Source organism: Delphinus delphis, chromosome 2 (assembly GCF_949987515.2).
Source record: "Delphinus delphis chromosome 2, mDelDel1.2, whole genome shotgun sequence".
Lineage (NCBI taxonomy): Eukaryota > Metazoa > Chordata > Mammalia > Artiodactyla > Delphinidae > Delphinus > Delphinus delphis.
Window position 1 is genome coordinate 137,219,292 of NC_082684.1, and position 25,832 is coordinate 137,245,123.

Genomic DNA, 25,832 nt, shown 5'->3' on the forward strand with positions numbered 1-25,832 from the left:
TAGGATGCAGCTTAACTAAAAGCAGTTTTGTGCAACAAATAGCCTGGTAAGGTTTTTCTTGGTTTCCCAAGCATTCCTCTGCAGTGTTTTCTGAGCATTTTAATGTCTTGTGAAAAAATATGAAGAGAATATAAAAATTATTTTAATTTTATCCTGCCATGGGTGTTGGATTTCTTTTTTCTCCCAGTAGAGACAGATGTCACTGTGCTTTCCAAAAGACAGAAATGCCCAACTGATAAATGGAGGATTTATTACATGGCTGTTTTTGTAATGTTGAAATGAGATTTTATTGGTAGACAAGATAGGGGAAATATCTTTTACCAAGGTACTGAATTTACAGAGCACAATTTTAATATTTTAGTAGACTTTACAATACTTAGAATTAGAGTAGTTGTCCATGTCCACAGATTTTTTTCTATGCAAGCAAAGACACAGGTCTGACACGGAGAAGCTGATAAATAAATAAAAATTTAAAAGCACCTGGTGCTCACAGACAAGTAGTTCTCCTATAATGTTACATTATGGAGACCGGAGTAGTTTCCAGCTTCCTTTCCAATGACCTTGGGTATTTGTTGGACCAGAATAACCTTTTTATTCTAGTTCATCTCTTCTACTTCATTATCATTGCTGCCCTTATAATTTCATTTACCCCATTTCATCTGCATAAAAATGTTTGTATAGAGAGCTTCTCATTTGCTTTTGGGTTGTCCATGGATACCATATCCTACTAGGGATACGAGTGATTTTGAGTTATCATTGACATGTTCCTAATGTTGTTTTGTAAAGTAACAGGAAGTGTGGAAAATAAAAGGGAGGAAAAACTTCATAAGCCCAGTACCCTAATATCCACTTTACATTTACTTTCAATGTTTTTACATAATTATAGTATACTTCCTAATTTTTTACATAACCAGATCTTAGAAACATTTTTATATGCTGCTAAATCTCTAAAAAGTAAAACATAGCCTAGTTTAAAAAGTCAAATGATTTTACAAGGCTTAGGTCACATTTTTTCCCACCCCTAGTTTTTTTTTTTTTTAATTTTTATTGGTGTATAGTTGATTTACAATGTTGTGTTAGTTTCAGGTGTGCAGTAAAGTGAATCAGTTATACATATATCCACTCTTTTTTTTGTTTTTTTAAGATTCTTTCCCATATAGGCCATTACAGAGTATTGAGTGGAGTTCCCTGTGCTATACAGCAGGTTCCTGTTAGTTATCTATTTTATATATAGTAGTGTGTATATGTCAGTTGCAATCTCCCAATTTATCCCTCCCCCCCTTATCCCATGGTAACCATAAGTTTTTTTTCTATATCCGTGCCTCTACTTACATTTTGTAAATAAATTCATTTGTACCCTTTTTTATGATTCCACATATAAGCGATATCATAGGATATTTGTCTTCCTCAGTCTGACTTACTTCACTCAGAATGACAATCTCTAGGTCCATCCATGTTGCTGCAAATGGAATTATTTTGTTCTTTTTTTATGGCTGAGTGATACTCCATTGTATCTATGTACCACATCTTCTTTATCCATTCCTCTGTTGATGGACATTTAGGTTGCTTCCATGTCCTGGCTATTGTAAATAGTGCTGCAGTGAACATTGGAGTGTATGTATCTTTTTGAATTATGGTTTTCTCCAGGTATATGCCCAGGAGTGGGATTGCTGGGTCATATGGTAGTTCTGTTTCCCACCCCTAGTTTCTGTTCCCAAAAGTAAGCACCTTCTCTTTCAGCCATTTCATCAGTCATTTTCCTTAAGATTTCCAAATAATGTGTTGTTATTGCTGCTTATTGTTTTATATATTATCTATTAATGTCATATTTACCACTGTCACCAAAATTCTCCCAATGTAGCTGTTCAGATGGTTGTTCAATGTTAATATTTTTATCACTGTATATAATCACAGGTAGGCCATATATATATTGTAGTTAAATTTCCTTTTATGTATGGACTTTTGTTTTCCCTGAAGTTAATAATTGCTATATTTCTTGTTTTGTGTGTATTATTAATTCATCTCCAAACTCCTCTATGAAGGTAAAAAATCTAAAATCTCTCCATTTTTCTAATATTAAGTAATCTATCCATTTGTTTTTTGTTTGTTTGTTTGTTTTTAAGTTCTTGCTGGAGCTTTCCATCTTTGTGTTCCAGTCTGAACTGACTGCTTTCTAGTCTGTCATTCTGGGATTTTCCTTCACCATCATCTTGGAATTATACTGACCTCTCTCCGGATTTGTATCCCCTGCTTTCTGGCTTCAATAACTTCTTTCTTGGTTTATTTCCTTGTTATGGTGAATCACAGCTTTCAGTAGTTTAGTGAGAAAGAGTACATGGGAGATACATTTTTTGATGCCCTGCCTGTTTGCAAATTTCATTATTCTGCCTTAATACTTGAATGCTAATTTGGTCGGATGTAAAATCAAGTCATCACTGCATTGTCTTCTGGCTTGTCATTGTTGAGAATAACATCTAGTCTAACAGTATCTTGATTTCTAATCTTCTGTGCCTAATCTCTTTCTCTGTCTGGAAGCATTTAAGATCCCTGATATTCTGAAATCACAAGGATATGCCTGGTGTCAGCCTTCTTTTCTTACCTGAGTTGGACACTTGTAGGCCCTTTTAATCTATGGTCTCATGGCCTTCAAATTGTGGGGAATTTTCTTTAATTTTTTTCTTTCTTTTTCTTTCCTCCACTTTCTCTGTTCTCTTGTTCTGAAATACATATTTGTATATTGGCCCTCCTGGCCTGATCTGCTTAATTTTCTTTTTTTCTTTTTTTTTTTTCCCCATCCCATTTTCTGCCTCTCTGTCATTCATCTCCACTTTCTGGGAGATTTTTCAATTTTATCTTTCAACAATTATAGTACACTTTTTACCTCTGCTATCATTTTTGTAATTTCCATAGCTCCTTTTCATTCTCTGAATGTTCCTTTCTAATTCTTTTTTTTCTTTGTAAATTTTTATTTTATTTATTTATTTGGTTGCACCAGGTCTTAGTTGTGGCAGGTGGGCTCCTTAGTTGTGGCAGGCGGGCTCCTTAGTTGTGGCAGTCAGGCTCCTTAGTTGTGGCATGAATGTGGGATCTAGTTCCCTGACAAGGGATTGAACCCAGGCCCCCTGCATTGGGAGCACAGAGTCTTAACCACTTAACCAGGGGAAGTCCCTGAATGCTCCTTTCTTATAGCATCTTCTTGTTTCATGGGTGTAGGCTTATTCATTTCAGTTATTTTGAAGGTTTTTTTTCCCCTTGCATTGTCTCTGCTTCTTCTAAATACCTTTTAATATTTGTTTACTTTATTCTTTTTCAAGTTATTGGTTTTTTGTGTGATCTTTGGTTGGTATTCATTGTCAAGTGTGAGGCACAGAGAACTCATTAGAGCTCTTTCTGGGAGGGTGGGGCTTGGAGCTTTCTTAGATATGAGACTGATGATCATAAAGGAACTCAACTATTTCATTAGAGTCCCTATTTGATCAGTGTCTGTAGTTCTTTTCTTTTAGGCTACGTAGTTTCCCCAGGAGGTATCTCCAGTCTCAAGCCTGGAGTGCATAAGCCTGACTGCAAGTATTCTCAGAGCTGAGTGGGGAAGGTAACTAAGATTTTCCACTTGTTCTAACATGTAGGCTTTTACTCACTTCACCTGTTTTTATTAACCTTCTTCATCTTCCTCAGCTCTGCCTGGTGTCCTCAAGTCTAAAGTCCCTCTGGTTCTTCACTCAGAAAGACCCAACCTAGTCTTATGCCATGTTGGGGAGAGGTAGTGGCCTAACTATACTGGGTTGGGCAAGGGGTCTAGGAGTTCTTAAATGCAGGATTTAACTAATTCTCCCAATTCAACCCCACTTGCCCTCCCATCTTCAGGGGCATCATGGTTTTCATTCCTGACCTTTCTGGTGCTCCGTAGAGCAAAATGGCTGACTATTTGGGTGCTCTCCTCTATCCCCTCACCAGTGCCAGATATGTGGCTTTCAGCTTTGACAGGTCTCATCAATCTACTTTGCAGCTTCTGAAATGTTTTGAACTCAGCTCTGCTGTTGTCTTCTCTCCAGTTCATTTTGTCGTTGTTGTTTTTTAATCTCCTTACTCTCATTTTGGTGAGATTTTAGGAAGGATTGAAGGTAAATTGTTGTATTTAATTTGTCTTGTTCAACCAGGAGTCTGCATAACCTTCACTCTTTTCATTTTGAATGATTGTATATTTCATCTGTGTATCATCCTTTATTCATTTACCTATTTTTTGACATGCAGATGATTTCCAATTTATTGCTATTGCAGTCCTGCAAAAAAACCATCTTTCATACTGATAGCTTTTTTTCATGTTAGGTTATTTTCTTAGAACTTATTCTAAGAAAGAATAAGGTTCAAACACATCTTGCTTTCTAAAAAAGACTGTACCAGTTTGGAGTACCAGCAGGGTTTGTGATTATCCAACTTACTATATTTGTTGTATCATTGCTAGTTTTACCATATAAAAAGTCTTTTTGACAGGCTAAAAAGAAAGGCACCTTCTTTTATACTGATTAACTTTCAGATATCCTTCAACAGAATTGAAATAAGTGCTTATTCTAAAAGCAATATAGTCTGCCTTGTTTAAATTTTTATTCTGAGCATTTATTACTTTTGTAATTTTTAAAAAGAAAATAAAAATAATATTCATTATTTTTAATTGGAAAGCAAATAACAATATAAAGAAAATTAATTGCCAGTAATACCATCACCCATAGGTAACATTTTGATAACAGATGTGTATGTGCATCTGTGTGTATGAGAGACAGTGTGCACACTCAGAAATATATCTATATAACAGATATAGGCACACTCTTAAAAAAATTAGAATCACACTGTGTGTGTGTGTGTGTATACACACACACATTTATATTATTTAGTAGTCTGATTTTTTCATTATTTTGTGAACATTTTCTCCTGTCATTAATTATAATTCTGAAACATGCCTTAATTGTTGTCTAAAATGTCTGGATACACCATTAAAAACATTCTTTAATACTAGAGATTACAGCATGTAATGCTGTGAAATTATAAACAACAATTTATATAAGAAGATTCTGAATGTGTCAGCTCTTCTTAAAAGTTAGAAAAACTTTAAAGCTATCCCTGTCCTTTTTTGGTATACTCTGCCCTAAATCCTTATCTTAAGATTTAACTTGTTAATAATTCTTGTTTTCCCATTTATTTTGGGCTGGTATGTGACATTAATTCTGTCTAACCTGGAAAAGTTCTGTGGGTTATATTTTGTCATCTGTCATTTTGTGTTTGACATCTGGTTTAAATTAATGTCAATGTCGTGCTCTTTAGTTTATGAGTGCCTTTTGGGAAGTTTAGATTCTATGAAGTTTTTATTTTTTATGACTTATTACCTTACCATAGAGTATCTAGGGGAAATAGTACTACTAAAATGCTTTAAATATTGATGTGACTAGAATTTAATTCAAATGTGCTTCTACATATGCTGGAAGAACTTAGGGAAATTCGTTATATTTAGTAGAAATCAAAGACAGAACCCAGTATTCTCAACACACACACACGTACGTTTTAATATTATTATATGTTAATATAATAATATTTTTAAATAGTATTTCTTGAATAAATTTTCATTATTCAAAATGCAAAAATAACATTAAAAGGTATATATTGGGAAATCTGGTCCTGTCCCATTCTTGTCCACTCCCTTCATCTCCTCTTAGCCAAATAGATAATTACTTTTTTTTTTCCCCTATTTTTGGCTGCGCTGCTGCATGGCATGCAGGATTTTAGTTCCCGACCAGGGATCGAACCTGCACCTCCTGCAGTGGAAGCGCAGCGTCGTAACCACTGGACGCCAGGGAAGTCCCTCTTTTTTTTTTTTTTTTTTTAAGTATTCTTTATGTGACTACAAGCAAAAAATGAATATGTGTTCTTATTGCTCCCTCTTTCTTTTTTTTAATTAAAAAAAATTTTCCCTCTTTCTTACTTAAAAGATAGTATACAATGTCCTGAATCTTATTATTTTCACTTAATTATCCTGGAGAGCTTTATATAGTGCTACGTAGAGGACTTGCTCATTCTTTTTTTTAAAAAAAATAGTTCCTTAGTATCCAGTTGTGTAAATGTTTTATTTAACCATTCCCCTATAGACAAACACTTGTCTGGCGAATGTATTTTTTTAATGTATGTTTTTTAAACTCCTTCAGGTGGATATGGACAAGAGTGGTGAAGTGCGACTTATAGAACTGGATGAATCTTTCAAAAGTGAACATACTGTTTTTGTAACACCACCTGAGATTCCCCATCTACCCAATGGTGAAGAACCCCCTTTACAGTACAGGTATTCAAGAGGCAGAATGTTTGAGATTGAAAGAGAGAAGCAATCCATCATCTGTGACGTAGCTTTCTAAGGACTGTGGTATTTTCAAAAATCCAAACTTTACAGATCCCTAATTTTTAGGTGGTAAGCAAGCTTATCCCACATCCATTACTAAGTTTTGAGGTATAAAAAGAAAAAATATATAATTTTGCATTCTATAGACTTAAGAAGCTCTCTATATCTGCATAAGTATATATTCTCATAAATGTTGATTAAGAAGTTAGGGCCCACCCCACCAAAATGCAGCACTTTTATTACAGAATTTTTATTTTTGTTTCTCCCTAAGGCTGGTTTCCTCACTTTCATCCCCTCCCCCAACACAGGCTGGTTAATGTAACCTTGGTTTACAAAAGGATTATCAACTATACTTCAATTTTTTAAAAAAGGATTAAATCTAATTTAGAGTTGATATCTGTGGCCTTGATTTGGATGATGTGATTTTTTTAGGCTTTTAATTTTTCCATGAGTTTTATAAAGTCAAGAAAATTCAGAACTATTGGGATTGGTCATTGTTAATTTAGGAAATTGGCTCAGGTACTGTGCTAAGTGCTTGGTATAGACTTGAATGATCCACTGGTCTCGTTTTCAAGTCTAGTGGGAAAGAGAAAAACTCTGAGCACAGTGATAGGGTTATGATAGAGGTAGATTTATTATACATCTATATATCTAGATATGTATTTATATACATACACACATATATTATATATAACATTTGTTATAACTAGAGGTAGTTTCTAGTATACCATTAAAATGGCATTTCCTTTTAGATTTTTAAAATTCTCCAATAATTTCTTATTTAAAGATTCTAAAACTATTTCACATCTATTATTCATTAAGTCACAGTTTGTTATTTTCATTGAAAAGGGATTTTTCAGGACATCCTTATTTATAACTTGGATTGAATTCTTCTTTTTACAGATGAAAAAGTAGTGTAACAGATGTTTGTGAATGTTGATTACTTCATAAGCCACCTGATTCCTACCCTTAATTTTTATATATTGCTCATGTCAATTTTTAGAAGTCTGCCTTTTCTCAAAGACATTAAAATATTTCTCATAATTTCTCTTTCTTCTTTTTCTTTCTAAACAAGATCTCATTTCTTTTATCTCTTTCGTACATTATACACTTCTAAGACTTCTTTTGGTATATTTCACTAATATAGTTTGTTTTTCTTTTTGTGGTTTGGTTTTAACTTTTTAATTTAAAATTTACCTTTAGATTTAGTCCTTTAATAAGAAAATTACTTAGCTTAAAAAGTTCCCATTTTTTTAAAGAATCTAAGTCATTTTTTTTTCCTTGAGACTACTAATATAATTTTGGTGTAATCATACCCATCATTGGAAAATCCTTAAGTGTCTTTAATGGCCACAGTGGATCCTGTTAGTAGGAGGTAACTCATATACTTGCATTGTCTGTATAAAATGATAAGACAATAAGTTTCCATAAGATACACAGAATGGTCTTATTATCACACCATGTACATACAGTGAATTTTCTTAGGCGACATAGTTTTCCTGAACTTCATTGCTATTTTATTCCTACTTAACATTCAGTCATGACTAATATTTTCTTATTCTACTGGATTTTCCTATAATAATGTGTAATAGATATAGTTTATCTTTTATTATAGTTAGTTTTCTTCTTAGTTAATTAAAACTATTTATATGCCTTTAAGAATATTCTAAAGTAGGATAAGTTTTCTCCTCAGGGGCTTCTTCTGTCGTTTTAGCATGTCTTTTTCCCAGCTGCTGCTACCTTTTAAATGCCCCAAACACTCTGCTCTAGCACCCAAATTAGGCCCACCTCCTCATAGAGTTGCCTATTCTAATCTTTGTTCCTCTTCTCCAACCTCTTCAATTTTCTTTCTCATAAATGAGGCCCTGAATCAGCTTACCTAACCAGTTAAATCCATTCATGATAATGTAATAGGTTGTCCTGGTTGACTTATGTTATTTGCATTTTTTAAGAGGAAGGTTCTACAGTAATATGTTAATCCAAACAATGATATTAATAACTGTCCTGTGTGAAAGAGTATTGATTTGGTGGGCCTTTTACCCGTATTATCTGATATGTTTGCTATTTATTTACACAAATACTAACAAAGTTTTTTTGAGTTACTTTGGAGTTTGGTGTCAAGTTCAGCAAAATTTAAATGTATTTCACTTTTTTCCCTCTAAAATACATACTTGAATCTGTATTTGGCTATTACATTTTTATTATTATAGTAAGAAAAGCAACATTAGCGTGAATATTTGTTGATTATCATAGTCTGATGGAGAAAGATAGTTAAAATAAGTTAATAAGTTAAAATAAGTTATTGGTCATAATTTTTTTTTAGCTTGTAACCAGTATGATCATCTATGTGTGCTTGAGATTTTTTTTTTTCTTTTCAAAAACAGCTATAATGGATTTCCAGTTCTTAGGAACAATTTATTTGAGAGACCTGAAGGATTTCTACAAACCCAAAAGAGCAAATTGCCTTCAAAATCAAGTAGTCCTAGTAGCCCTTCTCCCATGTTCAGAAGAACAAAACAGGTGCTTTGATGATTTTGTATTCTTCATGTAATCAAGTATTAGAACAAAAATAAATTTGACACTCTTCCTCCCTTAATATACTTTAGTACCCCATATATAACTATTAGCAGATCATTTATGCTCCCTGAAGCATTCTGAAGAAAATTTAGAGTAATCTGACTTCAAAAAATTAACCAGTTCTCTTGTTCTAGAACATTATTTTACATATTGTATAATACAGATTAAAGCAGAGACTTGAATATATATTAATTGTAGACAGATTTTGTTAGGGAAACATTATAAAAGCATGTGAGTTGTACTTGCTCAGCCTTCAGTTAAAGATAAGGATGCTTAAGTGTGCAAATTTATTAATAAGATCCTTGCATTTTTTCTAGGAAATTAAATCAGCCCATAAAATTGCCAAGAGGTACTCTTCCATTCCTCAGATGTGGTCTAGGTGTCTACTGCGTCACTGTTACGGGCTGTGGTTTATTTGTCTCCCAGCTTATGTGAAAGTATGTCATTCAAAAGTCAGGGCTCTGAAAACAGCCTATGATGTGCTTAAAAAAATGCAGTCAAAGAAGATGGATCCACCTGATGAGGTAACAATTATCCTTTAAAATGCATTATTTTATTCCAGATTTATGTACATAGATATTTTGATTCTGTACACTTTCGAAATTACTGTGTTCCAGGTGTGCTACCGCATTCTTATGCAGCTCTGTGGACAGTATGATCAGCCAGTGCTTGCAGTTCGAGTGCTGTTTGAAATGCAGAAAGCTGGTATTGACCCCAATGCCATAACGTATGGTTATTATAATAAGGTAATTATTTTGACTTAATGGAGAAAGAGTATAACTTTTGTGATTTCACAACCTTAGTTTAATGGCAGAAATAAATGATGCAGGGATTATTTGGTATTTATTTTAGAGTATCTAAAATATATTTTGTAAATTGGAAGTAAGATTTTTTTTGTTCTATTGATATTTTGGATTATACAATCTACTTATTCTTTAGATTAACTCTAAAGCCAGTGGGTGTTCGTTTATAAAAATTATTTTACTAATTATTTTATTTTGTCAAATGAATAGGCTGTTTTGGAAAGTACCTGGCCTTCAAGGAGTCGTAGTGGCTATTTTCTTTGGACAAAAGTGAGGAACGTTGTTTTAGGAGTAGCACAGTTCAAAAGAGCTTTAAAGAAACACGCACATTTATCACAAACAACTCTCTCAGGTAATTAGAAGTTTTTAAGGGATGTATATGTTGTACTTTTTCTTTAAAATTAATTGACTAGTTACAATTTCCACTTTTTAGAAATTTTAATTAGTTTCAAAATATTGAATGTTTTCTAGTTTTTATTGCCATTAAGCAAATTCTAATATTAGAGTGTTCTTCCCATTTAAAAAAACACCAAATTTTACTTATTTTGTTGCAACTGTTAAATTTTCTACCTTTGGTGGTCTTGTTTTAGTATTCATTAATAATTCACAATAGGTTTCTTTGTTATAGTTGTATTTTGCTAATTATGTGACGCTTGTCATGTTCAGTATTAGTAGATTATTAACTTGAGCAGCAAGCTAATATGTATTTTTGGTATCTCCGTGAGTAGTAAAATGCTGTCAAATTGTGTTCTTAAGCAGATGGCAGTGACCTGGATGCTGTTAGTCATGGCAGCATGGATAGTGGTCATGGGACACACACTGTGGAGCAGGCACCTTTTAATACGGGTTTAATCAAAATGTATGCTTCTGATGATAGATCTAGTACAGGTTTGTGTGTGCTTATGTATACATTTATTACAATACATTTTAAAAACTAGGTTTGCTAGCCTGTCTTTTTTAGATTTTAATTTTCAGTGATATATGTAACTGTCACTTTTTAATTTTATGTGGTAGGCATATGACATTGTATTTTATAACTATGCAATTTTATTCATTCTCTATTTGAATAGAAATGAAAGTTTAAGAAAGTATTCGAGTGTTTAGTCCATGATAATCCAATTAACTCTGGATAGTACACAGGTCTCTTTATCATATCATTTTCTTAGGGTAAGTTCTTCTTTGTATTATGAACATGTTATTATAGTTCTTTTAATGTTGTTAGGATTTTAAAAAAAGAAACTTAGATCCCTGATCTGAGTTAATAGTACCATATCAACATCAATTTCCAAGATTTAACAGTGTCCCATGTTTCATGTAAGATATTATTCAGGGAAGCTGGATAAAGAGTACACAGGAACTTTCTGTACTGTATTATTTTTGCAACTTCTTGCGAGTCTTCAACTATATTAAAATTAAAAGCTATAATGAAAAATTTTAAATATATATAAAACTTGTAACATTCTAGCACTAAAGATGACTTAATTTCATTAAAATATAAGATTTGTACATAAACTTTCTCTATTATTAAAACTGACACACCTAAATTATTTAAATAATTCTGTCCATTTCATTATTACATTATAAAAATTAGACATGACTTGTGAATACAGTGTAAGAGCTACCTATTAATGGACAGAAACTTTAAAAATCTAAGCATTAATAATAAAATATGGAGGCTTCTATCTTCAAATTTTAACATTGTTGGGCTGTCTCCTTTTATGCATACTTTTAAGAGTAATAAATATAAGCTATGTGCTTTGATATGTTGTTCTTCCTTGACTGGTTTTGTTTCTTTTTTTTTTTTTTTTTCATGGTACGCGGGCCTCTCACTGTTATGGCCTCTCCCGTTGTGGAGCACAGGCTCCGGACGCGCAGGCTCAGTGGCCATGGCTCACGGGCCCAGCCGCTCCACGGCATGTGGGATCTTCCCAGACTGGGGCACGAACCCTTGTTCCCTGCATCGGCAGGCGGACTCTCAACCACTGCGCCACCAGGGAAGCCCTGGTTTTGTTTCTTGTTCATGCAATTGTGAATTTAATCACAGAGTTGTAGTAGTCATCCTTAGGCATTATCTCTTAAAAATGAAGAAATCCATCTTTTGTTTTTAACTGTGGCCTTTAAAAAGGCCATCTTAGGGGGCTTCCCTGGTGGCGCTAGTGGTTAAGAATCCGCCTGCCGATGCGGGGGACACGGGTTCGTGCCCCGGTCTGGGAAGATCCCACATGCCGCGGAGCGGCTGGGCCCATGAGCCATGGCCGCTGAGCCTGCGCGTCCGGAGCCTGTGCTCCGCAACAGGAGAGGCCACAAGAGTGAGAGGCCCACATACTGCAAAAAAATAAAAAAATTTTTAAAAGGCCATCTTAAAGCAGTGCAGACCTTATAATAAAAGCATGAATTTTATCAAGATTATCTTCACGTTTTATAATTTATAGTTTCTTTGGAAATAGAGATGAAACTGATCAGAAAAAATACCAAACTCAAAATTATAACAAAGATATTAAAGTAAATACCTAATGATACTTAATACAATTTCTTTAGATAGTTCTTTGCAAGTTTATAAAACCATTTTTAATGCAGTCATATACTCATATAATCATAACAACCTTTTATGTTATAAATCTGGGAACTTGAGATTCAAACAAAAAGGTTAAGTGGTTTACTTAAAATCATGTCTCCTAAGGTAGAGTACTAGAATTCAAAACCTTATGTTTTGATGCTAATCTAGTGAAAACAATTTGCTGAAAATTACAGAGAGCCTCTTTAACAGAACAGTGTATTAGAAGTTTTCTTATATTGATGCAGAGTTTGCTTTTCTTAATAGCTTTAACACTAGTTTTTTTTCTCATTCCCATGTATTTGTACTCATGTGCAATTCAGTAATTATTCAGTTGAATTTTCAGAATAACTACCTATCAATAAGTTTAAATAAACCCATTTTTTTGGTCAGATGATTTAGACATTTGGCTCCAGTGATCTGTGTGTGAGTGTTTTGTTAGGAGTTCCCTGCAGATTTTTCTTCTCCGTTGCTTAGCTGGATCTCAGACCTTCACCTAGAAAGGTCATGGACTTGTATAAAGAATGTGTGGTTTGTCTGTGTCTTTTGGAGCCCAGATAGTAGTGTGAACATACGTAATTACTGTTGACTACATTGTGAAACTAAAAATAAATTATTTTGTGATCATCCCTTTCTTACGTTAATAGAGATGGGGAGGAACTAACAAAATAATGCTTTCAACTGGAAGTTATCCAGAAAAATTTCTATGAGTAAATCTAAACACCAATGTGTTGCTTCTAATTCCATTTCTTCTTACTACTAAAGAAGTTGATGATAAACAGCATAGGGTTTTTTGTCTTTTTCTTTTTCCAGGTGGCCAGTCTGACCTTGGATATAATTCACTGTCTAAGGATGAAGTTAGAAGAGGGGATACATCTACTGAGGACATTCGAGAAGAAGAAGATAAGAAAGGGAGTGATTCTAGTTCCTGTAGGTACTAAGTTGATATTGTATAAAACTGTGAGCTTACATTAATAGAAAAGTCGAGTGACTTTAAGTATAAAAGTACTAATTTTATGTTTCATTTTCCCATTGTTACTCCTATTTCCTCCCATTATAAAAGCTCTCTACACCACCTAATATTCCAATGTACAAGTACTTCATGTGTGAAGTTTGTAGTCTTAGTGGCAAAACACCCTCCGATCAAATACTATTCTTGTAGTAGAAATATATATTTCTTCAAACAGTGGCTCTTTTCTGGGGCTTAACAGTATTTTTATTTAATGCTTTTATTAATGGTCTGTGACTTATATTTTTCCTGCTTACCTCCCCCCGTCAAAAGCAGTGTTTCACAACCAAAGAAGAAATATAAAATGTATGCATGGACCTCATGTGTGACCAGTACTTAGTTGTTTGATACACACCTTGAGGACTTGAATGAATGGTATCAGTTATTCGTGATTGACAAATATAGATATAGAGGTGTTCAGTATTTTCTCATCACGTATTTTCCGGGAGAAGTATTTAGAACTAAAAGCTACTTCTCTTTATGGCTCCTCTGATGTATATAGATTTCATCTTAACAGTTGCATTTTAATCTTTACAGTGTCAGAGAGCGAGAGTGCAAAGGGAAGTGCTGATTGTCTTCCTAAGCTCAATTATCAAAGTTCTTCCAGTATAGTTCGCCTCAGTGCTGCAAATAACAGTGCTGATAAAACATCAGGAGAAAGCACAGGTAAGTTGAATGGTATTCGTCTGTTATGTGCAGAATAACTTGTATCTGTATTTCTAGTGAATATTTTTTTTTAAGTCTTAATTCTCAAGGGATTTTTTCATTTTTCGTTTTTTTGTTTTGGTTTTTGCTTTTGTTTTGGTTTTTTGGTATACTTTCGCAGCCTCTCATGGTATAGTTTAGAAGCTTAAATTCTGTATTTTATAATATAGTTTGTTCAAGCTTTTATTGTAACAAAGTAAAGGGACATACCTACAAGCTGCCTTTTGAGTTTGGACTGTGGGGAGTTTTGGGAAGGGGGAAGTGGGGAGCAAGTGAGATGATCAATCTGAGGGTACCAGACACCTCTCCAATTTTTAAATGAAGCATAGAGTTCCTTAGTCTTCGTGTTGTTCCTGTTTTTTTCAGAGGCGAAAGGATAGTCCTTCAGGTAGTTTAAATAACAATACCTAATATTTTTTCTTTTCAAAGCACTTTCTATATATTATTTTTCATGTATTATTACAGCAGTGCTTATATTAGTGAGAGGGGGTATTAGCACTCTTTCAAAGATGAGAAAACTCAGGCATAGTCGGACTATTGGCAGGTCCCATAACTTCTCAGCTACTTAATGGAAAAGTCATTTTAGGACCTGGGATAATACCTTGTCTCACAAGTTTTTCATCAGACTGTTTTGGGGGGCAATAAACAGACATAAGATTCAGAGTTTCTAGTGTTAATAGTCTGATTTCATAATTACATTATTTTATTTTTTGTATTAGCTCAGTTCTGCATCATTGTAATCTAAACAAACACTGAAGGACTTGTGCTGTCAAAGCTGAAATATCTCTATAAAGGCCCTGCTGCTGCAATGATGTTTGTTTTTCTGCAGCATAGTTAGATATGCCTCTAACTCAGGGGTAGGCAAACTGTGGCCCATGGGCCAAACCAGGCCTGCAGCCTGGTTTTTGTACAGACCCACAAGCTAAGGATGGTTTTTTACATTTTTAAATGGTAAGAAATCAAAAGAAGAAAAATATTTTGTGACACCTGAAAATTATATGAAAGTTCAGTGTTGATAAACAAAGGTTGATTGTCACACACCCAGCTCATTCACTTACATATTGTCTATGGCTGCTTTGGCACTACGTTGGCAGAGCTGTGGAGTTGCCACAGAGACTGTATGGCCTGCAGAGCCTAAAATATTTACTTTCTGGCCCATGACGACCCCTGCTCTAGATTTTTGACTTGAAAACTTTCCCATCTGTTAAGTACTCTGGGTTTATCACTACTACCAAAGACTATATGTGGGATTTATAGGAATACTTACATTTCTGTAACTTTTTTCTTACATACTAGTACTTGCTAGAATTCAAAACACCTTTCAAGTTTCTTCATGTGTTGCAGTACAGTATATGTATATTTTATTTATATCATTATATAAATAAATGACAGCTTCTAAAAGATGTGGGAGTGGAATAACCAAAGAAATGTTTTAATGTTTGGTTGGTAATTGAAATAAAATCATCATCCTATGGTTACTTCATGGTTATCTTGGGAATTTTAACATTTTGATTAATTTATATTGAATTACTGAGAATTCAATCACAAGACAATTTACTCTGAAATCAAGCATGCTCTGAAATATGAAAACATACTCTGAAATGTTTTTTTAAGCCTAATTCTGCTTTTAGTGTGCTTTAACTTTTTCCCTTTAGCTACCACATTTAGCTGTAACATGGCATATTATAATATATTATACTATGTTTTATTCTGGGTTGGTCTCTTGGCTGCAGTTGTTTCCCAGCAGACAATATTCATTCAGCGATTATTTTTTGAGCTCCTACTATACCTGCTACCATATGCCAGGTGCTACTGAGGATATAGTAAAGAACAAAAATAAACATGGTCCCTGCCTCCAAAGAGAAGTACATGGGAGGGCTGGGAAAACATTAATCAAATAATCAAGTAAATATAAAAACACCCTGATATTAAATACTGGCAAGAAGGGCTGTAAGGGCTTCCCTGGTGGCGCAGTGGTTAAGAATCCGCCTGCCAATGCAGGGGACACGGGTTCGAGCCCTGGTCCGGGAAGATCCCACATGCCGCAGACCAGCTAAGCCCGTGTGCCACAACTACTGAGCCTGCTCTCTAGAGCCCGGAAACCACAACTACTGAGCCCACGTGCCCTGGTGGCTCTATGACATAATTCTGGCAAGTGATAGTAAAGTGGTAGTTTTTGAGGGTTTCTGGGAAAACATCTACTTTCCTGGTAAAGGAGTCAAAAATCTTAAGGATAAACTAACAACTCTAGTTCATACCTAGGAAACCTATTATATGCCTTAGAAAATTGGCTTGTTTTCCCAGAAACCCTCAAAAACTACCACTTTACTATCACTTGCCAGAATTATGTCATAGAGCCACCAGGCCCAGGGAAGTTAAATAGTTTGCAGCCTCTCTGTTAGAGATGCACAGCATCCAGCCTAGTCTGGTGGAATTTAGCAGGTATATAAACCTAGAGTCAGACAGACTATTCTGTAAATGGCCAGGTAGTAAACATTTTAGGCCTTACAAGCCACATACAGTCTCTATTGCTTGTTCTTTGTGTGTGTGATATTTACTGAAGCCCGTGCACCTAGAGCCCGTGCTCCGCAACAAGAGAAACCACCGCAATAAGAAGCCCGCACACCGCAGTGAAGAGTAGCCCCCGCTTGCCACAGCTAGAGAAAGCCCACGCACAGCAACAAAGACGCAATGCAGCCAAAAATAAATAAATTAGGGGGAAAAAAAAAAAAAGAAGGGCTGTAAGTTGCCATGAAAATATGTAACCTGTCCTGGGTTTCGAGGGACATTGGTCAGGAAAGCCTTCCTTGATAATATGGTTTCTGAGCTTAGATCTGAAGGGTGAGTAGAAAACAAATGAGGATAGGGGTTCCAAAGGAAAAATTGAAAGGGAGCATTCTAAGCAGTGGGAAGCAATATGTAAAGGCTGTATAGTAGGAAGGGATTATAGCATGTTCAAAGGTCTAAAAAAAGGGCTAGTAAATTAGCTCAGAATTCTTTCAGTTTTAAGGCTCAGAAAATATGACTTAACACTGGCTTAAACAAGTTGAGGGCTTCTTTTCTCACGAAATTCAAGAGTAAACAATTGCCCAAGATGTTGGTTCAGGGGCTTTACCTCAGATCTCTGAACCTAACCATGATTATAATACAGCTGCTGGCAACTTCAGGCACCACCTATCTGTGCAAGGCAGAAAGAATGGGCAAGGGGAGTGCCAGCAACATCTACCTCCTTTACCAGGAAAGCAGACGTTTTCCCAGAAACCCTCAAAAACTACCACTTTACTATCACTTGCCAGAATTACGTCATAGAGCCACCAGGCCCAAGGAAGTTAAATAGTTTGCAGCCTCTCTATTAGAGGTGCGCAGCATCCAGCCTAGTCTGCTGGAATTTAGCAGGTATATAAACTTAGAGTCAGACAGACTATTCTGTAAATGGCCAGGTGTAAACATTTTAGGCCTTACAGGCCACATAAAGTCTCTGTTGCTTGTTCTTTGTGTGTGTGATTTTTACAGCTCTTTTAAAATGTTAAAACCATTAGAGACTGTATATAAACAGTCCACAGGCTGGATTTGGCTCAGCAGTGTAGTTTGCCAACCCCTGGTATAATTTGATAACCAGCTTTATTTGTCTATAGGCCATTGCATTGTTCTTACTTTGCAAAGGAACACATCTATTTAAATGCAGGCCTAGAGTTACATCTTTGGATTATAAGATTGCTCCAGGTCTTTGATAATATATAACCTGTTAAGCAGGTTTCCCAGAATATCAGAAGAAAGTATGTTCTTGGTTTCTTATATACTTAATCATAAGCTGATACAGAAAAAAAGAAGACACTTTACCTCTCTGCTCTACTGTTTTCCTTGTTAATGCTGTATGCTTATTAAACAGTATTAGTTTGTAGGCTTTTATGGTCTCTAGTAGTCCCTTTTATCTCCTATCCTGTTACCCAAATACATCATATGATAGGGGAAAAGGCACATATTTAGGAATTGGCTCATTATAGAGAGCTAATTCTGTTGGATAAAGCATGTAAAAAGAGTAGTTGAAGGACTTTCCTGATGGTGCAGTGGTTAAGAATCCACCTGCCAATGCAGGGGACATCGGTTCGAGCCCTGGTCGGGGAAGATCCCACATGCCGCAGATCAACTAAGCCTGTGCGCCACAACTACTGAAGCCCACATGCCTAGAGCCCGTGCTCCGCAACAAGAGAAGCCACCGCAGTGAGAAGCCCGCGCACCGCAACTAGAGAAAGCCCGCGCGCAGCAACAAAGACCCAACGCAAACAAAAATAAATAAATAAATAAATTTATTTAAAAAAAAAAGAGTAGTTGACAATACCATACCTAGACTAATGCTTTAGAAGACTCCCACATAAGGACAATTAAAGTGATCAAAAAATCTAGATTTCTGCTTTCAGCGTAGGTACCTAAGTAATTTGGTAAAAAGCAGTGAACAGTGTTTCTGAATAGAAAGTGGCCATTCACATTTGACTGTTATAAACGTGAATCAATATGTAAAGCAAAGGTAAAATTATTTAGCCACATCTATAGTCATAAGGATTTGGAGTTTTAAAAATAATTTTTATTTATGAATAAAGCTCACATAGCTGCCTTTTATTTGGTTTGGTTTAGTGTTTTTGGTTTTGTTTTTATAGGCAGAAGACTCAGAATCTTAAGGTCGTCTAGCACAACCACAATTGTATAACCATTGTTATTTAATCCGTTCAGTGAAATGGACAATAAATTCATTATTATTGTTGTTAAATATACCAAGGGTAAATATTAATCTTACAAGTTTTAAAAAGCAGTGCATCCTTATATCTCAGATCATACCCTTCATATTTGATTTGAATCCCAGTTCTCTCGCTTAAGGACTGGGTAACTTTGGTCTAGGTAATCTATCAGTTTTTTCTCCACCCATAAGGATATTGGAATGATTATGGTAGATAATGTGAGTAAAGTGCCTAGTATAGCATCTGTGAAATCGCAGGCACTTGATGAGTGCTTGCTGTTATCATTTTATTACTAGTATCTTAAATATTTCAGACAACTTACATTTGCATATTACTTTTTTCGTGGCTAAAAACACTTTTCTTGTTTTTTAGAAAGTTCGTCTGAGCCGCTCTTAATATCATCTTTTGAGGATACAAATGAAACAGGAAACATTCACAGTAGATGCTTCAGGAAAAGACATAAAAGTGACAATGAGCCTAATTTGCAGCAGCAAATGTCCTGGGGAAATAGAAACCGAAATCTTAGTGGAGGAGTACTAATGGGACTTATGCTCAATAGAATTAACCAGGAAGCAAACCCTGGAGATATGGTTGAAAAATTAGGAGCTGATGCAAAAATTCTTTCAAATGTAATCTCAAAAAGCACAAGACCAAATAGTCTTGATATTGGAAGGCCATCTTTAAGATCAAATACAGACAGTATAGAGAAGGAATCTAGTGATGATGATACACCTTTTGATGGTTCTAATTGTTTGGCAGATAAAGTGGATTCTCCTGTTATTTTTGACTTAGAAGACTTAGACAATGAAACAGATGGATCAAAAGTGGGGTACATTGCTCCACAAAATCCTAAGAGGAGTCAACGCTTGAATAGCAGCTTTTCAGTAAAACCTTTTGAAAAAACTGATGTTGCAACAGGATTTGATCCCCTCTCTCTTTTGGTTGCTGAGACTGAACAGCAGCAAAAAGAGGAGGAGGAAGAGGAGGAAGATGATAGCAAAAGCGTTTCGACACCATCTGCTAGGCGGGATTTAGCTGAAGAAATTGTGATGTATATGAATAACATGAGCAGTCCTTTGACAAGTCGAACACCAAGCATTGATTTACAACGGGCCTGTGATGATAAAGTAACCGCTAAGAAAAGTCCAACGTTGGTCAAGGCATGCAGAAGATCTAGCCTGCCTCCTAATTCTCCTGGTCCAGTGAGACTTACCAAATCTAAAAGTTACTCAAAAAGCGAAGACAGACCAAGGGATAGACTCTGGTCTTCTCCAGCCTTCTCACCTACTTGCCCATTTAGAGAAGAATCTCAAGATGCATTAACCCATTCATCACCTTCATTTAATTTAGACACACTACTAGTACCTAAACTAGATGTTCTAAGAAACAGTATGTTCACTGCTGGAAAAGGAGTTGCAGAGAAAGCAAGCAAATGGTATTCAAGATTCACCATGTACACCACATCATCCAAGGTAGGTTTATTAGTGTTTTCTACTTTTCCTTTTACCCTCCTCCACCACCAAAAGTATCTTACTTGCAAAGATGTCTGTTTTTACCATTCTCCTAAAATACAGCTTTACCGAAAGGACTCTTGGGATGCGTAAGGTTTGTAAGTATCAGAATTTGGACTTGAACAATAACTTCGAAAGGAAAGGATCCACTAACTAAGGTTATATTTTTAGTTCAGTTTTGAAAGAAAGTGATCTGTAGCTGGAGTAAAAATTAGAGTCATATGAAAATGCTTACTGAGCTTCATTATTTATTGCCTTCAAAAATTACCAGCCAGGCATAGGATTTCTCTTTCTGGTTAGGATGGAGTACCTTGTGATACACCTGCATACCTCCCAAAGCAAAAAGCTAGATGAAATATGGAAAGTATTTGTTTAAAGTCATCAGAGAACTGCTGAAACAACTAGAAAGTAGAGGGGCAAGATTCTAGAGAGAGGAGAATTGCAGAGATGAGCTGAAGTTTTATAGCTACTTTTTCCTTGAGGGCATTTGCTTATTCTGAGCACAGAGCAAGAGGTTGCAAATCCAGGCTTTGCCTTATCAGAGGACTGTGGAGAGGTGAGGGTGCCAGCAGGACTTTTGGGATCTTGTAGAGCTGGAGAGACAAAAATAGAGACTGGACGGTTCTCAGATACACAACTTTTTTCCTTCAGGACATTTTCCAAATACTGATACTGCATGAAACATTAGTCTGAAAACATAAGCAGAATGTCTCTGATAATTAAGAGTTCTCAGCAGTTTCGTGGTGCTGGGAATACAATAGCTTAGTTCATAAGCTGCTGGGAGCTGGCGAAAGTGAGGGCAGGGAAGCTTTGGTGTACACACCAGGCCCTTAGTTCAAATTCCTGCAGAGCCATGCCTTAGGAGCATTGGCAAAACAGAGGTAGACTGAACCTGACCAAAACTGCAACCTAGGCTGGACTCAGCTCAGTCTGTGATTAGATTAAACTAATCAGCCTTTACTCCAACAAGGAAAAAGTGTGTCCTTTCCAGAGGACCAGAACATCAACTGGAGTCCTTACAGTTTTTTATATATAATTTTTTATATTCTATTACTGAATTAAAAATAGCTATACTGAGGGACCTCCTTGGTGATCCAGTGGTTAAGACTCCACACTCCCAGTGCAGGGGGCCCGGGTTCCATCCCTGGTCAGGGAACTAGATCCTGCGTGCCTCAACTAAGAGCCTGCATGCTGCAACTAAAGATCCCACACACCACAACTAAAGATCCCGCACACTGCAGCGAAGATCCCAAGTGCTGCAACTAAGACCAGTGCAGCCAAATAAATAAATATTAAAAAAAAAAAAGAAAGCTGTACTGAGAGACAAGGACCATAATTAAAAACAAAAGAAAAACAGATGGAGGAAACAGACCTTCAGGTGATCTAAATATTTGAATTAGCAAGATACTTTGAAGTAATTAAAATATGTCCAAGAAAATAGAGAAAAGGGTGAGAAAAAAAAGCTAGAAACATGCAAAGTTTCACCAGGTAATTATCTTTTGAAAAGAACCAGTGTAAATTCTAGAACTGAAAAAGATGCGAAATTAAGAAAGCTGTAGTTAGATTTAAAAGACAAAAAAAAAAAAAAAACAGGAGAAGAAAGATTAGTAAACTAGTTGGGAAGTTAGTAGAAAATATCACACTGAAATACAGACAGGGAAAAAACATTGGAAAATACAGGAAAAAATGTGGGGTTTAGTGAAAATGCCTAACATTGATGTAATTTAGTTCCAGAAGAAGAAGAAAAAAAGGGGTAGAAGGAACATTTAAAAAGCTAATTGCCAAGAATTTTCCAAAAGTGATTAAAGATGTCACTCACATATTTAGAAGATCTACAAATGTCAAGCAGAATAAATGCAAAAAAACCAAAAAAACACCCTATACTTAGACATCTTATGTTAAAATAGATGAAAATGAAATACGAAGAGAAAATCCAAAAAGGAGCCAAAGAAGAGAGAGCTATTACCTTCAAAAGAGCAGCAGTAAGAAAGCTGACAGTTGTCTTCTGAATAGAAAATTTGATGTCAAAAGACACTGGAAAGACATCTTTAGAGTACTGAAAGAAAATGACTGCCAACCTGTTTTTCTGTACCCAGCAAAAATACTCTTTAAAAATTTGGGTGAGAGCTTTAGTTCCACTGTGGTAACATAAGACTACTAAAGCCTGTCCCTCCCACTGATTTACAACTAAAAACTCCAAACAAAATACAAAAAAAACTATCTAAGATTCTGAAAAATAAAAGCATCAGATTGTGGGGAAATTTTCCCATTTTCTTTCTCATACATTTTTGCTCCAAGAGCAGGTCCCAGTCACAGTATGGCATGGCATCCCTGGCAGCTAAAACTTCAAGTGAATCCCCATATTTCCTGGACAGAGGAACCAGAGAAGGGAGCCTCTGTGGGCTGGAGAGTATGAGGGGAATCTGTGAAAGAAGGATTCCTAATTCTGTGTGTGGCCCACACAAGTCTGAGCCTCACCCTTGAGCTACACATACATGGGATAGATGCAGACCAGCATGGACAAGGCTTAGAGAATTAAACTGGGGATTAAATCACCACCTACAAAAATCAAAACACAAATTACAATCTGAACATAACTTAGTTGACTGCCTGCTAATACAATAGCTCAACATTCTCCAAGAGATTATAAAAGTACCCAGACTACACAGCATAACATTCATGGTGTCCAAAATAAAATCCAAAATTACTTGAACCAGGAAAATGTGACTAATTCTCAAGGGAAAGACAACCCTGAGATAACCCAGATGTTGGAATTATCAGATGGAAACTTTAAAGCAGCTATTATAACTAGATTCCCTGAAGTAAAGAAAAAACACATTTCAAATAAGAAAAGAAAGGAACTCTTAACCAGAAAAATTATTTGTCAAAAAATTTTATCATAAAAAATACACTCTGAAATAAACTTATTGGATGGGTTCAGTAGCAGAATGGAGATGACAAAGGAGAGTCATTGAACTTAAAGATTAAGTAACAGAAATTATGCTGTTGGAAGAACAGAGAGAGACTTTATAAAAATGAACAGAGCCTCAGAGACTTGTGGGACAATATCAAAATGTATAACATAAAATTGGGATTCCAAAAGAATTGGAGAAAGAGATTATGGTAGGAAAAATATTTGAAGAAATAATGGATAAAATTTCCCAAATTCAGTAAAAGATTTAGATTTGCAGATACTCAGTAAACTATAGACAGGATAAACTCAAAGAAAACAACACCTATATATACATAAAAGCAAACTGTTAATAACCAAAGATACCATTTCTAATAAAAAATAACTGCTAGAAAAAAAAAAGAATAGTATCTTGAATGCTACTAAACAAAAATGACACATTACCTACAGAGGAATAAGGATTTGAATGGCCACTTGTTTTCATCATAATCTGTGGAGGGAAGAATACAGTGGAACAACACTTTTAACCTGTTGAAGAAAAGGCCTGTCAACCCAGAATTCCATATCCAGTGAAAATATTCTTTAGGGGGTGAAGGTGAAATAAAAACATTTTCAGATAAAGGAAAAGAATTCATGACTAGCAGACCTGCTGTATAAAATATGCTAAAGGAAGTTCTTCAGGCTGAGGAAAAATTATACCACAAAGAAATCTGGGTCTTTGGAAATGAAGAAAGAGCAAAATAGATGGTAAATATCAGGTTAATATGAAAGACCCCCCCTTTTTTTTTTTTAATACAGCAGGTTCTTATTAGTCATCCATTTTATACACATCAGTGTATTCATGGCAATCCCAATCTCCCAATTCATCCCACTCCCAGCCGCTTTCCTGCCTTGGTGTCCATACGTTTGTTCTCTACATCTGTCTCTCAATTTCTCCCGTGCAAACCAGTTCATCTGTACCATTTTTCTAGGTTCCACATATATACGTTAATGTACGATATTTGTTTTTCCTCTTTCTGAATTACTTCACTTTCTATGACAGTCTCTAGATCCATCCACGTCTCTACAAATGACCCAATTTCGTTCCCTTTTATGCTGAGTAATATTCCATTGTATATATATATACCAAATCTCCTTTATCCAGTCGTCTGTCGGTGGGCATTTAGGTTGCTTCCATGACCTGGCTATTGTAAATAGTGCTGCAATGAACATTGGGGTACATGTGTCTTTTTTAATTATGGTTTTCTCTGGGTATATGCCCAGTAGTGGGATTGCTGGGTCATATGGTAATTCTATTTTTAGTTTTTTAAGGAACTTCCATACTGTTCTCCATAGTGGCTGTATCAATTTACATTCCCACCAACAGTGCAAGAGGGTTCCCTTTTTTCCACACCCTCTCCAGCATCTGTTGTTTGTAGATTTTCTGATGATGCCCATTCTGACTGGTGTGAGGTGATACCTCATTGTAGTTTTGATTAGCATTTCTCTAATAATTAGTGATGTTGAGCAGCTTTTGATGTGCTTCTTGGACATCTGTATGTCTTCTTTGGAGAAATGTCTATTTAGGTCTTCTGCCCATTTTTGGATTGGTTTGTTTGTTTTATTAATATTGAGCTGCATGAGCTGTTTATATATTTTAGAGATCAATCCTTTGTCCCTTGATTCGTTTGCAGATATTTTCTCCCATTCTGAGGGTTGTCTTTTCATCTTGTTTATGGTTTCCTTTGCTGTGCAAAAGCTTTTAAGTTTCATTAGGTCCCATTTGTTTATTTTTGTTTTTATTTCCATTACTCTAGGAGGTGGATCAAAAAAGATCTTGCTGTGATTTATGTCAAAGAGTGTTCTTCCTATGTTTTCCTCTGAGTTTTATAGTGTCCAATCTTACATTTAGGTCTCTAATCTATTTTGAGTTTATATTTGTGTATGGTGTTAGGGAGTGTTCTAATTTCATTCTTTTTTTTTTTTTTTTTTTTTTTGCCGTACGTGGGCTTCTCACTGTTGTGGCCTCTCCCGTTGCGGAGCAAAGGCTCCGGAAGCGCAGGCTCAGTGGCCATGCCTCACGGGCCTAGTCACTCCACAGCATGTGGGATCTTCCTGGACCGGGGCACAAACCCATGACCGCTGCATCGGCAGGCGGACTCTAAACCACTGCACCACCAGGGAAGCCCTAATTTCATTCTTTTAAACGTAGCTGTCCAGTTTTCCCAACACCACTTGTTGAAGACACTGTCTTGTCTCCATTTTATATCCTTGCCTCCTTTGTCATAGATTAGTTGACCATAGGTGTGTGGGTTGATCTATATTTCTGTTTTTGTGCCAGTACCATATTGTCTTGATGACTGTAGCTTTGTATTATAGTCTGAAGTCAGGCAGTCTGATTCCTCCAGCTCCACTTTTTGCCCTCAAGACTGCTTTGGCTATTCTGTCTCCATACAAATTTTAAGATTTTTTGTTCTAGTTCTGTAAAAAATGCCATTGGTAATTTGATAGGGATTGCACTGAATCTGTAGATTGCTTTAGGTAGTATAGTCATTTTCACAATATTGATTCTTCCAATCCAAGAACATGGTATATCTCTCCATCTGTTGGTATCATCTTTAATTTCTTCCGTCAGTATCTTACAGTTTTCTGCATACAGGTCTTTGGTCTC

General features: G+C 35.6%; 1 protein-coding gene across 4 annotated transcripts in view; it reads left to right on the plus strand.

The window, feature by feature from the left end:
* DENND4A (DENN domain containing 4A) overlaps positions 1–25,832 on the plus strand; it is a 132,583-nt gene that overhangs the window by 82,739 nt on the left and 24,012 nt on the right. For 2 of the 4 annotated variants that reach the window (XM_069540472.1, XM_060005743.1), the window contains exons 15-23: positions 6,192–6,325; positions 8,764–8,899; positions 9,274–9,480; positions 9,574–9,702; positions 9,970–10,111; positions 10,516–10,647; positions 13,127–13,243; positions 13,860–13,988; positions 19,133–20,232. In XM_069540472.1, coding sequence (XP_069396573.1) covers positions 6,192–6,325; positions 8,764–8,899; positions 9,274–9,480; positions 9,574–9,702; positions 9,970–10,111; positions 10,516–10,647; positions 13,127–13,243; positions 13,860–13,988; positions 19,133–20,232 — 2,226 coding nt within the window. The remainder of the gene's footprint in view (positions 1–6,191; positions 6,326–8,763; positions 8,900–9,273; positions 9,481–9,573; positions 9,703–9,969; positions 10,112–10,515; positions 10,648–13,126; positions 13,244–13,859; positions 13,989–19,132; positions 20,233–25,832) is intronic. The other 2 variants (XM_060005744.1, XM_060005745.1) reach the window with 2 other exon arrangements.